General features: G+C 35.3%; 1 protein-coding gene across 1 annotated transcript; it reads left to right on the top strand.

Moving 5' to 3' along the window:
* Positions 1-1,637: 1,637 nt before the first annotated feature.
* Positions 1,638-14,016, top strand: LOC112045868 (deformed epidermal autoregulatory factor 1). The gene is made up of 6 exons (XM_024082234.2): positions 1,638-3,141; positions 3,418-3,474; positions 4,062-4,238; positions 6,009-6,238; positions 7,781-7,988; positions 9,100-14,016. The coding sequence occupies exons 1-5, from the start codon at positions 2,418-2,420 to the stop codon at positions 7,970-7,972; spliced, it is 1,380 nt and encodes a 459-aa protein (XP_023938002.1). The 5' UTR covers positions 1,638-2,417; the 3' UTR covers positions 7,973-7,988; positions 9,100-14,016.
* The last annotated feature ends 617 nt before the right edge of the window (positions 14,017-14,633 follow it).

The raw sequence follows: 14,633 nt of genomic DNA, 5'->3' as shown, positions 1-14,633 counted from the left end.
TCGCACCTTTAGGTACCGTATAGACGGCACTCTCCCATCCCCGGATTCGCGCCGGAGTACCCCAGGGCTCCGTGCTTTCCGCACTCCTATACTCGCTCTTCACAAGCGACATCCCCACCAACCACCCGGACGTACACGTCGCACAGTTCGCGGATGACACCGCACTGTACACGACGGCCGGCGTTCCATTAGAGTCCGCCTCCGGAAGGCAGTTAATATTATAGGCAAATGGTTCCGCCTCTGGCGGATAGAAGTCAACCCAGAGAAAAGCGCAGCCGTGCTTTTCACTAGCAAACCAGTCCCCCGAAACAAACCCGGACTCAAAGAAGTCTCCCTTTACGGAGCTCCCATCTCCTGGCAATGTACTGTCAAGTACCTAGGCGTAACCTTTGACCACTGCATGAGCTTCTCCATGCACATTAATAAAGCGAGGAGAAAGGCTGCATATGTAATGCACCGCCTTTATGCGATGATTAACAAGAAAAGCAAATTGTCTCTCCGTTCTAAGCTAACGCTTTATTAAACCACGATCCGTCCGACCTTAACCTACGCTAGTGTAGTGTTTACCCTCGGTCCCAAAACGACCCTAAAGCCGCTCCAAACATTGCAAAACCGGTTTCTGCGACAAATCACGGGCGCACCGTGGTTTGTACGCAATAACTACCTCCATAGAGACTTAGATTTACCTTCAATAGCTAGTTACATGAAACAGCTCTCTCGAAACTATTTCGACAGAGCTGCCATCCATCCCAACCAACTAGTGCCTGCAACTACACTCCCAACCTTAACGCTAACTTCAAGCAGAGGCGTCCCAAAAACGTCCTTTACGATCCAGACGATTACATGACGACCGACAATGCTTCCCGGGCACAATACAATCACAAGCAACGCAGCGTCTTCGCCGGCGAAGACGAGGTCCCCGATATCTAACGTCACACGGACGTGGGTTTTCTAACTCACGATCTCAGGGGCGCCCGGACTGATTCACTCAGGTCACGGTTACACCTTCCCGAATGGCCCTCTAAGCTGAGGTCCGAGTCTCATAGGAGACGCCCTTAGAGAGCCGTTCCGTCCTCTACCTTTATTTCAGCTTTCGGGTCTCATCAGGCGATGCTTCTGCGCTCGCCCAAGCTCCCCGGTGACGCCGTAGTGGTCCCACATGGAACCATCGGCACTTACTCAACACGAACAAAAAAAAAATTGTCGTCGACAGTGACAAAGAGTAAATTGTTTATACAATGATTGCCCACGACTGAAGCACCTTACCCTACATTTTACGTTTGTGCAGTTCCAGTTCCTGCCCCGCGCCTGCATAATATGGGAGTGTCATCAACGAACTTGAAGCGTGGAAGCCTAAAATGCAAACGATCACTAGGAACCCAGTGCTGTAAAGTCAGTTAAAATCAGCACTGTATGTTCTTTGTTTATGGGGAGCATAAAGAAATATGCTGAGATCTTTTTAGCCGTTTGTGATGCTGAGCTAGGACCTTTTTCTAGGTTATGCCACATATCGCAGGGTATTATTCTTAAATAATTGTGATGTGTGGCATAATGTAGTAATAAATATATTTTCTTTCTTTCTAGGTATTAAAAATTATATTGTCAACGTCAATTGCAACTTGGTTTGCAAGTTTGCGCTATCTTTTTAGCCGTTTGTGCTCACAATGATGATGTTTTTGAAATGAAGTATAAATCCGCTCTGGCATAAAGTGGCATTTAATCTCTATCCCTAATTTTACTGGTACCTACTGGGTTTACTACTTTGACTATTTAGTTATTATTGGTCGAAGATTTTCTATGACAGACAACTACAAATACATATTTTATTAGTAGTATCTTTCTTTGATCTATGGTATATATATGCTAAAGCAGACAAAATCCTTGATCCAAACCATAGACCAGTATGTCATTTCATTTGTGTTAACCACGAAGTCCTTAGCTCTTTGACAAAGTCTGAGACAAATTGTGAGTGTGAATTACTCTATGGGCTAATACCTCAGACCAATTACTAACACCTACCTTAGAGATAGATTATTACGTCTACCTACGACAATAACAAACAAAAATAATGTTCAGTGTGGTTCAGTGATTTTTAAACGGAGTGATATTATTTATTTGAGATTATCATAGGAAAAACGTTGTAAAAATTAGAAATGTGCAGCAAATTCTGTACATTATTTACGTAGAGATTATTTAGTTTTGATTGTTTCTATTAAACAAGGAAATTGTTTGAATAAACCGCGGAAAAAGCCGCCATGATAACTGCGTAAGGACAATTTTTTTATATCGTCATGGCGATCGTGTAATGGACTTCTATTTGGTGCGATTGTAGAATAATTATTTTAATAGGTTCTTGTGATTGTTTCAAAATTCGGTCGCATCGCGAAGGGGTTTATCGGGGCGGGAGGAGGATAGTTATGGCGAATAAAAGAAGTTCGGACAACGTCGTTATGCCGGACATTACCGAAGTACCCGAACCCGATCCCCTGTCGAACCCGGCCGAGCAAAACGCCGATTGCTCTGATGGCGATACGGTTTTGTCCACTGCCATCAAGGCTGCCCGGAGATCGAGCGATTCGCATGGCGTTATTACGGTGCCCGTCTCTCTGCCAGTGGGTACTCTTATCACTGGCACTACGTTTAACGTGATATCGTCCGATCAGCTGCAGCATTTCAAGCCCATGTTATGCGTGGATAACGGCTTCATCTCAGGTGGGTCAGTGCCCGAGGACATAAAACCGACGCACATAGTGATACAAAACAACCCATCGTCGCCGAGCAGCAGCGATCACAAAGAGCGAAACTCGCCGACGAATCCTGCGCTTACTAGCAAATTGATGGGTAATCGATCATGGGTCGAAACTGCAAATATGCCCGTTTTACCTGTAAGATGTAAGAACACTTCAGCAGAGCTTCATAAGCACAGGTTAGGATCAGGGGGTCGTGGTAGATGCATAAAGTACGGAGCACAGTGGTATACTCCAAGTGAATTTGAAGCACTTTGTGGAAGAGCATCAAGCAAAGATTGGAAGAGGTCCATACGGTTTGGTGGAAGGAGTATACAGGCATTAATCGATGAGGGCATATTGACCCCTCACGCAACCAGTTGTACTTGTGGGGCATGCTGTGATGACCAAACGGGTACCTTGTTTCATTTTACTATATATTTAAATATCGGAAGTACTCAGTACTTATAGTCACAACCACTTTATAGCAAATAACCTCATCAGGGTGTACTTGGTGTTGTCCTATAAATTAAAAACATAATACATTTAATTTGATAATATTTTATATACTTAATGAAAAGTTTAATAAAATAACTTTTTAACATATCATATTTATTGCTAACAGATTATGATATGTATTTTGTTATGCATATTTACTATGTTTTACTTATTGTTATAATATTACTTTCAGCACTGGGTCCCATAAGATTATTCATACCTTATAAAAGGAAAAGAAGAAATCAAGAAGGTAATGTAGTGATAAGCAATGTAATAAAATAATTATGTTGTCCACTATTCAGATTAGTTTAAAGTGAGACAAATATCTTTGCATTGTATAGTTCTACTGAGCAAGTGCCGTGTTCATTATTTGTCAGAGAAAATAACTCTGACAAATAATGGATACAGCCTGGTATCTGTGTCTGGTCTTTAGGGTTAAGAAGTTGGTAACATGTTAATACTCCTCTGTTTGTGTTGTTCTCCCTGCCCAGCCAAATTTGGTATGCTCCTACTAGCTCCTTTGGAGATATCTAAAGATCAGGTATGTTCTGATATAGAACTTGCTGTAGAGTAAAGACTTTAAGTAGGCTGTAAAGAGATTTAGCTGGTGTACCTCTTGCATCCACTTTTATTGCAAATAAAGTAACCATATTTTATTCACTTTTATTGTGTAGTCTTTAGGGATATCTATCTTCCACTGTTCAGTAAGCTAGTACTATATGTTTAATTTGTGTAGAACAAAGGAATATGTCCAGTCCAGCGAAATAGCTTCATCCTTTGAGATTTTATAATGTTTTACTCACCACATAGTCACAATGTTTATATATTTTTTATTAGGAAATGAAGAAAAGAAAATAAAAGTTAAATGTGAAAGAACGCTAACTGAAGCAGATGTAGACAATATTGATCAGACAAGCAGTAACAGTCATTCCAAAGAAGATTGGCATACAATCTCAGAGGGACTTGACTCTAATACAGATTATCAGTTGTTAGCAAGCCCAGAAATGAGTCCAGGTAAATATCACATATGTAAAAAAAATCTTTTGATATATTTTAGTGTACCTAAAACAATATCTGACATTTAATATTTGCTGTATGCTGTTAGTTTATATTTAATTAGTAGAAAAAGTCTAAAGATAAAGAAGGTAGTAACCTTCTTTATCTTTAGACTTTGTTCAAACAATTATTTCAAATGTGACAATACTCTTACAGGTTTTGGTGGGCCCATTTTTCTACTAATTAAATATAAACTAACAAGAAGGTAGTAACCTTCTTTATCTGATCCAACTGTCAAGTGAAAGCTTCTTATAAAGAATTTTGCTACACAACCATTGACTGGAATAACTATCGAAACAATTCACATTACTATGTGATCCTTATCAGTATTTTCTTTAATTATTTGTGTATATTATGTATAATTTGTGTATAAAAAATTATAATTAAATTGTCATACTGCAGAGCAGAAATATTTTGAACTTGTATCTTTATATATATATGCTCAGTTTGTTTCATGTAGGATGGTGCAGGTGACAGTTTTTACTCTTGAAAGATTGCTGCGATTCACGATAATAGTCTGTTGATAAATGTAAGTCATTAAGGCGACTGTCACCATACCCATGCTATGTGCATTTTAAGATATTAATTAAACTATACTAATATTATAAAGCTGAAGAGTTTGTTCGTTTGTTTGCTTGACCTCACTAATCTCAGGAACCACTGGTTCTATTTGAAAAATTCTTTCAATTCAAATTATCTTTCAATTCGCCCTATTTATCGAGGAAGACGTGAAATACCGACACACTTAAGCTATTTATTATCACCGTATTCCTACGGGAGCAGGAACCACGCGGGTAAAACCACGCGGCGCCAGCTAGTATAGTATAACATGTCTCAAACAGTGAAGTTATCTTAATTCTCTGTGTGTGAAGTCTGCCAATCTGCATTGGGCCAGCGTGATGAACTATTGGCTTAACCCCTCTCATAAGGGAGAAGATTTGTGCTCAACAATGAGCTGTGTGAGATCTGTTAATGATGATGAAGATATGTAATATGCATCAAAATTCTAGTTTAGGAATCCCAACTAGACATTACCAGGCTAGCATAGTTTTGGAGACTGCACAGCCATATCACAAGCTAACTAGAAATTACTGTATTGTACAAGTTTTGATATAAAAATAACATAACAAATTTGCTGAAGTTTATTTTTGTATTTACGCTATGCTGAAAGTATATCTAAACATTGATATCATTTGAAATTATGTGAAACATATTTTGGCATTTCAAAATTTTGTGTCTTTATAAAGATGAAAAATATATATTTTTGAATATTCCAAATTTACTGAAATCTGCAGTTTACTATTCTTTATCAAGCTAGTTTTTTTAAATGATTTTCTTTTAGGTGGCTTACAACAGACATGCTTAAAGGCTGATAGACTTGGCCGTTCACTTGTAATGAGCATTCGTGCGAATGTTATATCACAAAAAATACGATTTTTGCAAGCATTATATTGAGTATTCTGGCGAGCAAATTTGCTTGATGGATTCGAACGTTCACTAGAATTCGCAAGATGTATGTACTAATATTTGGCTCTATGATAGGCTTGGCTTGTTATTCAGTTCGACAAATATAAAAATGGCGACAAATATAAATGATTCAACCTCAACATATTATATTAATGTTGACAGTTCTTACAAAAATCATTTTTCTCCTGGACATTTCTCCCAACAGGCGATAGCGAAGATCTAGTAATGACATTGCATTGTTAGAATACTCTTTCATTGTAGGTCCTCCAGATATGAATAAAGTATTGAAGAGATTGGAAGATATTGGCCAGACTCTAATGCAGCTTTCCACTGAACTAAAACAATGTGTAGAAGAAGTGAGGATTGTCAGCACTAGACAATTTGACAGGCTTGAACAAGAGCGCTCATCGTCAATACTGGAGGGTGTGGATGCTACAGTGGATGCTGAACAAGTGTCATTGCATAGCGTCGATGAAGCAATCTCCAAAAAGGTACTAATATTATTCAGTTGATTAAATTTCTTTACATAAATAAATACATTGATCATACAATACACGATATATCATGTATTTAGGGCACTTGTTTGTTGGATGTGTGGTGCTCCTGGGTAGGGTCCTTACTCACATTGTCATCATGGAATGCTTTAAATTATATGTGAAGAACGCGAGTAATTTTTACACAGATTAACAAACACATCGCTTAGATTCGTTACACAAAATATTTGATTAATAAGAATCGATTTTTTTTGGTTTTGTTTTTATTACAACTTTGATATAATTAATTTAGAAGTACTTAAAAGTTAAATGTAACTTCATCTTTTATTAAACTAGGAGCTGTTGACTGTTTTTTATGCCATTTAATTACACAAACTGGCATTTTTATTGAGCTCTACACGACGAAAACGCTAACAACAATAAAACATAAATTCTATAGAAACAGTTTAAACGCGTTAGAATGTTGATTCTTGAGTAATTAGTCTGAGGTATTATATAAATGTTCCGTTTCATAGACTGTGTAAAACGATAATTTCTTTCTGTAAGCATTGAGAGAATCAAAAAAAGTGCAAATATTTTTTAGTCATTTATATATAAAAACTATTTCCCTTGGTCATCGCATCACGCTCATTTTTTGCTAATTTTTATTTTCTGTTTATTGTTTGGAGAAGAATCTTTTGAATTAAAAAATTAAGAAAGTTGCGCGAAACATTATAAAATTTTATTATAAATGGGACAGACAGACACTAAAGTTCGACGTGCGTTAGTCGAGTCTAATAGTGAGTGTTGGGTAGAAGTATCGTATGGGTAGAGTAGGCGTTGGGAATGGGTAGGGTAGTGGTATGGTAGGTTAGATGTACGGTAGTGGTAGAATGGGGGTAGGATAGATTTTTTTTTTTTTTTTTTTAAAGAAATAATTTGCCATATTTTTTTATAATATGACCAATATTCCCATTCCCCTCCAACTAGTCGGAAAAGACTGTGCTAGGAGTGGGTACGACAATAGACCAACGGGGTGAGGATCGAACTACCACCCCTCGGTGATGAGTCCAACCGCTCTTACCGTTGAGCTATTGAGGCTTCATTATCATTATTGAGATGTATGTGATGTAGGAGTAAGGCAGTAGTGGAATAAGGGTAGGTGTATGGTAGGGGTAGGGTAGTGGTATATTGACGGTAGGGTAGGGGTATGGTAGTGGTAGAAGTATCGTAGGGGTAGAATGGGTAAGTGTAAAGTAGGAAAAGGTTAGAGTAGGGGTAGGGCAGATTTATGATAGGGAAAGAGTGAATGTATGGTAGAAGTATCGTACAGTAGGTGTAGAGTAGGGGTAGGGTAGAAGTATTGTACATGTAGGTTAAATGATAGGAGGGAAGGTCGGTGGATGTTGGAGGTTTTAGTCCGTAGGGCGCCGTGTATCGGTCAAGTGAAACATCGTCATCCAGGCTACCTGGATCTCATCCATGAGAATTTCCTCCTACAATAAAGAGGGGTAGTTCATCAAGTCAGTCATAAATAATCTCTTTTGTTTGTATTTTCAGTGTGCAAATTGTAATCGTGAAGCATCTGCTGAATGTTCCTTATGCAGAAGAACACCGTACTGCTCTACATATTGCCAGAAAAAAGACTGGGCATCGCACCAAATTGAATGTCTAAGAACTGTTCCAACAATTCATACAGACAGCCAGCAGCATCAGTCTATAATGCTTATTGTGGAGAGTCAACATCAATAGTATACAAAAAATACAGGTGGGTTTTTAGAATTCAGTATTTAAAATTGTTTAATTTGTTTGTTTTGTTCACATGAAAATGTAATGATATTGATAATCTATCTACTTGCAATTATAAAATCAGTATGAAGATTTTATAATTTCTAAATTAGCTTAGGTTTGGTCTGGTGATAGGCATTGGCCGTGACTAGTTACATCTACTCCAGCAAAAACGTACCAGTACGATTTAGTGTTCCGGTACGGTGTCGCTTAGATACATACCTATGGGTATAAACTTGTACCCCTTCCAAGTACGCCTGCTTCCATCTTAGACTGCATCATCACTTAACATCAGGTGAGATCACAGTCAAAGGCTAACTTACCATTGAATAAAAAAAGAGTTATTGTGATGTTAGCTCTTGTTCAAATTTATTCAAAATAAAATTTTGGTATTTATTGGTATTTTTGTCTGTTTTTGTTCACTGAGTCCTGGAATAATTTTGATGGTTTAATTTTGAACCAATATTGGTACAATACATATCTCTTTTGGAAATATTCCCTTTCTGTTAATTTTCACAATAATATCCTACTTTCAGAACATTGTTTGTTAAAAATTAGATTGACTGATTGATTTTTATATATCACCATTAAACAATAGGTAATACCTATTGTTTAATGGTGATAAACTAAAATACGACTGTGTTTGTTGACGGCTCTTCTCGGACTTAAGTAACTTTAATTTAGGGTTTATGACTAATTTTATCACCATTATCTAGTAGTATTATTACCTGACGTTCCAAAAGTGATAATTCAAATAAATGAATTTTGACTTTGATTCTGACTTATTGTAGACTTTGTTTAATTGAGATTTCAAGAAACTCTACTGATCAAATTTCATAAAGTTAAAGTAGCACCAGGCAATAACTATGTTTTGACTTTGCGGATCCTTAGAACCATCAAGCTTATTGCAGAATTGTTCCGTATAGCGATTGTGGACGTCATTGACCATTGTGACATTTCATTCACTCAATTCGCACTTCTTACTGAGGTAACTTTACTTAGAAAGGGCTATTAGTTACCGGTTAAGAAATGTGTAATGATAGTTTATATTGTAATAAATGTTTTTATCTGTGGTACTTCTTTGTCAACAGTTTCACCTCGAGAAACTGTATCAAAAAGGATGAAGGACAAGCAAAAAAAGTAAAGTGTCATTTAGTAATATGATAGAATACTTCTATAACAGTGTAAGTTAGAATTTTATCATCACGCAAGTTCCCGAAATGCAACATTTACCCACGATTACTATAATGAAATGTGTATAGTGAGCAGTATAATCTGTAGACAATTTATTTTTAAGTATATATACATTTTTGTCGACACAGATGAAATACTTAAATAGTATGTAGAAAAAATAAGAAATTTTAGTGTTTCTTTTCCACCAATTAGTCAATCATTCGTTTTAAAACAGCTTTTGTTTTAAGCATTAGTGACAAACTCTGCTATTGCCAATTAATTAATCATAATTCGAATAAAATATTTATACAAAATAAGCGGACGGACCAGGTCAAGTTTCACTTTGACTTTTGTGCACTTCTTCCCTACCCCTACCTAACCTACTCCCACCCTACACCTACCCTGCCTCTACCCAAAAAAAAAACATTCTGTAAAAACCATTGTCATACTACAAGGAATATTCTAAAAAAAGAATTAGCCAAATCGTTTTAGCCGTTCTCGAAATTTGCAACACATTTCATACATTCATTTTTATATTATAAAAGACATTTTCTAATATATTAACATTTCTGATTTTAATGATCATTTATTTACCAGCATAGCAATTACGCTAATTAACGTTGTGTTTTATTTACCCATTAAAATTTTATTAAGGAAGATTTGTATCATGGCCAGGTTATTATTAGGTTATTGTGGTTTGGGAACTTACATATCATTTTGTATTCATGTTCATTGCATCATTTAGCTAGTAAGCTATGCTGGTTAATGCAGTCATTCCCAGCACATTGTTATAATTATTTTAAGTATGGTAGAAGTATGGCAGAAAGTGTGCATAATGTAATTTTAATATCATATTAATTTTTGTACATATAATATTTTATGAGAAATCCTTAACTTTTATTAATTGATATCGATACATTTCCATGTAGTATATGAAAGTAATATTGTTTGTATTAAATTTGATATGAGTCAAGTACTCTATTGTTAGTTCACTATTTTTATAATTTTTGTTAGTCAGTTTGTTGTAGCATCACTGGAAAACTCATGGACCTATTTTAACATATATTTCAGGGGTGCATAATTTCTAACATTGGAGCTGACTTTTGGATTTGTTTGTTTTAAACTAAAAACGGAATTTAAATTAATTTTATCTATTTCTAATTTGTTTTTGACGGCCTACGTGGCGCAGTGGTATGCGCGGTGGAATTACAAGACGGAGGTCCTGGATTCGATCCCCGGCTGGGCCGATTGAGGTTTTCTTAATTGGTCCAGGTCTGGCTGGTGGGAGGCTTTGGCCGTGGCTAGTTACCACCCTACCGACAAAGACGTACCGTCAAGCGATTTAGCGTTCCGGTATGATGTCGTGTAGAAACCGAAAGGAGTTTGGGATTTTCATCCTCCTCCTAACAAGTAAGCCCACTTCCATCTTAGACTGCATCATCACTTACCATCAGGTGAGATTGTAGTCAAGGGCTAACTTGTAAAGAATCAGAAAAAAAATAAAAAAAAAAATTCAAGCGTGCATGGTCGATTTAAATATGTATATTTTATAATTAATTAATTGATACTGTACTGATAGTTTTTATCTTTGTAATATTACTTAATGAAATGAATTGTTGTAAAATTATTAATTATTATGTACAGACATACAAAAACCTGCTATTGATATGGACTGGCCTGCTAGTGATGTTTATGTTAAATCTTTGTTTTATTACATGTATAAAATGTTGAATATTGCATAATGTATATGGCTTTCCTTATGTAACTATTTTTACAAAGTTTGGTATACAACAAACTGTTTCACATAGATACTTTTTGGCTATTGTTAATTTAATATTAGGATTTTCTCAATGTTTTATTATTCGTTTTAACTTTTAAACATTCTTCCACATTAATAAATGAAGTATTTTAATGTAATCAAAGGATGTCTGTATTATGTGTTACAGAATATTATGTATTACAACCAATAATGTAGTTGATATTTTAAAGTTAAAGGTTTGTGACTCCCTCAAGGAGTTTTTTTAATAAAATATATATTTGATACAGTTAATGTCTTGTCTCTAAACTTGGTCGCTAACTATGGGCCTCATAAGAAGGCTCAGAGTCACACAGCGGGCGATGGAACGAGCTATGTTAGGAGTATCTCTGCGTGATCGAATCAGAAATGAGGAGATCCGCAGAAGAACCAAAGTCACCGACATAGCTCAACGAGTTGCGAAGCTGAAGTGGCAAAGGGCGGGGCACATAGTGCGAAGAGCCGATGGACGTTGGGGTCCCAAAGTGCTGGAATGGCGACCCCCCCACCAGGTGGACTGACGACATCAAGCGATTCGCTGGATGCAGATGGCTCAGTATCGTGATGTTTGGAAGTCCCTACAAAAGGCCTATGTCCTGCAGTGGACGTCCATCGGCTGATATGATGATGATGATGACAGTTAATGTATAAACAATATGATTAGCCTTAAGCATAAAAAAATAATGCATTTTTTAGAACAAAATATTTATGTTCCTGCATGTTATGAATACCAATGTATTTATTTAGCATATTGGTATTCGCCAACTATTTTAAAAATATGAGCAAAGTGTCATTCGATTCAGAAGAAAATGTAGATTATTTTTAAAAATGATCATGTTCCGCTCGCAAAATTTGCAAAAGTTATGAGTAATTTTCTAAAATATAAAATAAAGTCTGTAAATATTTTAAAAACTAATTGTAAATTTTAAAATTCTATCTCAATTACCAAATTTGCACGACTTGGTTTATTTGTTATGTTGGCTAAGTAAGCTTCCAGATTTTAATCAACTTTTTGTTTAGTGGTAAATAGATTAAGATCCCAGAGCGATGTGACTCAGCTTATTTTCACAAAGATGAAACTTTATGTTTTCATTAGCGTCTTAAGTACTTTGAATACCAGCGTGTTTCTTGAGACTTGCTCTGTGACACTTGGGCAGGCACCTACTGTACAAATTGGTTTTATATATATTGAAAAATATTTTTCTGAAGCAGTATCAAAAGTGTCAGACATTGATTTAAACTTTTGTCAGGCGCTTTAAAGCTCCACTAAAAATAACCCTTACGCAGATATGCTATGTTCATTGCATCATTTAGCTACTAAGCTATGGTCAATGAAAAGTGGTCAATGATAAGTGTCTGACACTTTTGAAAGAAATAAGCTGTGTCAGATCGAGTCTTACTCTAAAAGAATAACATTATGGTAAAATATATTTTTGAAATATTATATGAGCGATTTTCTGTGACGTGAATGTGACTTTTTCTACTACGTCTAGATTAAAGGTATTAAAAATAAGGCAAATCAAACTATGGTTTCAATTGTAATTACGATCACTACTTCGGATATGCTATTTACTCTGTTCGTAGGTATATCGTAGGTAGGCCATAATTTATAATTGTTATAAAATCCAAAATAATGAAATCTATTGTATCTAATGGTATAAAGAAGAAAGACTGTCTGTGTGACACTTTGAATAGGTTCTGGAACTACTTAACCAATTTAAAAAATTATTTCACTGTTGGGAAGCTGCACTATCCCCTACTGCTATAGGCTGTATTTTATCCCCGTATTCCTACGGGAACGGGAACCACGCGGGTGAAGCCGTGCGGCGTTTTCTAGTGTTAAAATAAAGCTAAAATGAAATGTCTTTAGATTCATTATTTTTTCATGTAATAAGTCTATCAAATGTATGTAAATATAAAGGTTAAAAATTATTTAAATGCTACATAATATATTTATTCCAGGCATTAAGTATGATCATGATAAAGCTAGAAAATATGTTAGATTATTTAGTCTTTAACTTGGTTTTATGTTAAAATTACGATCAACCCTTCGGACATCAGACATGATTTATCAAGTCTGATACGAACGTTCGAATAATAACGTAATACACAGGGTGCTCGGGAGGATTTCCCATAACTTCAAGGTGTTGACAAGTCCACTAATTAGGAGCCGAACTGCAATGCTAATATTTTTTAAATCAAACCAATTCAACTAAAAAAAACTTATTCTGTTTTCATACAAAGTAATTCAAATAATTCTTTTATCTATCCTTTCATTTTAAAATACGTAATCGTAGTGGTAAGACTGCCTATATCGTTGAGATATTGCAACTGGCACTCCGCACTTCACTAGTAAGCTACTTCATGATTTTTTTTTATATCTCTCATTTATTTATTTCTCCTTTTTTTTTAAATTTACATAAAATATACAAAACACTTTTAAAAACATAAAAAAAATTCAACCCTCTCGCTGCGGGACATTTGAGTGACCAAGCAACCGGTGGTCAGAGCTCCAGAGTGAGGAACCTCCTCACAATACGCGCCGTCTCAAGAATCACTGCCTTCTGTATCCGACTCTTGATCCAACAGTTAAGCGAAAGCTTCTTAAGGTGTTGGTCGAAGCTTTTCGCTATGAGACCATTGACTGAAACAATATTTATTAATGAATAAGTTTGGCTAGGTCATAATATAAGGGACACACTTTAAGATCTGTTTACTAAAGAAATATTTTTTACTCAAAGAAAATATTAATTTTGGAACACATGTTCCTTAGACATTTTAATTTTCCCTGAAGAATATAATCCTAGAGTTATGGGAAATACACCCGAGCACTCTGTATATGTTGTTATACAATTCCAAAATAATGAAATATTGTCAATGCGTTTCATTATTTTTTCATAATAACCAGTCTACCAAAAGTATGTAAATATGAAGTTTTAAAGGTCTTCGCATGTAATTTAAAGTTTATTAAAACTATTAATTAGTTAATTAATAACTTTTTGTATGTAAAGTGGTTTTAATAAACGAATTTGTTTTATGATTTTGATATTTTATTTTAAATTAATAAAGCCTCATAAGTCTACTTTAGAATAGTTTGTCTCAGTGAAATGCTTTTGTAGTATGATCTATTCACTAATTTGTCTTTATTATCAACCTATTAAAATAAACATTAAATCAACTGAGAAATTTCATCTACATACTGTTTGATATCCATGAAGGGTTGTTAATAGGCACCAGATGTTATTAGTTACATAGAATCTCAATTTCGGAGTTAGTAATAGGTTTCATTTGATTAAAAATTTAGTTCTGGTGAATGAATCTGGATGAAATTTGGCATAGAGGTAAATTATAATATTGTATTAAAGAATTTTTACTTTTTTTATCTGCTATAACATATAATGAAAATCGCAATCGTATAAACCTTGGTTTGTTTTTGGGATAAAAAGTAGCCTGTCAATCCAGTGTATTATCTATTTTCTTTTTAAATTTCAGCCAAATCGTTTCAGTAGTTCGATGGTGAAGAGTAACAAATATCCCACATGAACCATGATAAAATGTAGCATATGGAGCTATATTCTTTCTAAATTCGAAATTATAGCTAATTCGATTCAGTAGGCGTGACGAGACAGTAACAAACATTCATACCACCTTAACCAG

The sequence above is a fragment of the Bicyclus anynana genome, chromosome Z (genome assembly GCF_947172395.1).
Source record: "Bicyclus anynana chromosome Z, ilBicAnyn1.1, whole genome shotgun sequence".
Classification (NCBI taxonomy): Eukaryota; Metazoa; Arthropoda; class Insecta; order Lepidoptera; family Nymphalidae; genus Bicyclus; species Bicyclus anynana.
The sequence above is the reverse complement of the archived record's forward strand: the minus strand, read 5'-3'. Positions and strand labels throughout refer to the sequence as shown.

Excerpts from the sequence above, each read along its gene's own strand:
- LOC112045868 (XM_024082234.2), top strand. The coding sequence starts at position 2,418 with ATGGCGAATAAAAGAAGTTCGGACAACGTCGTTATGCCGGACATTACC. Across the intron at positions 3,475-4,061 it reads GAAAAGAAGAAATCAAGAAG|GAAATGAAGAAAAGAAAATA; the intron begins GTAATGTAGTGA and ends ATTTTTTATTAG. Across the intron at positions 4,239-6,008 it reads AAGCCCAGAAATGAGTCCAG|GTCCTCCAGATATGAATAAA; the intron begins GTAAATATCACA and ends CTTTCATTGTAG.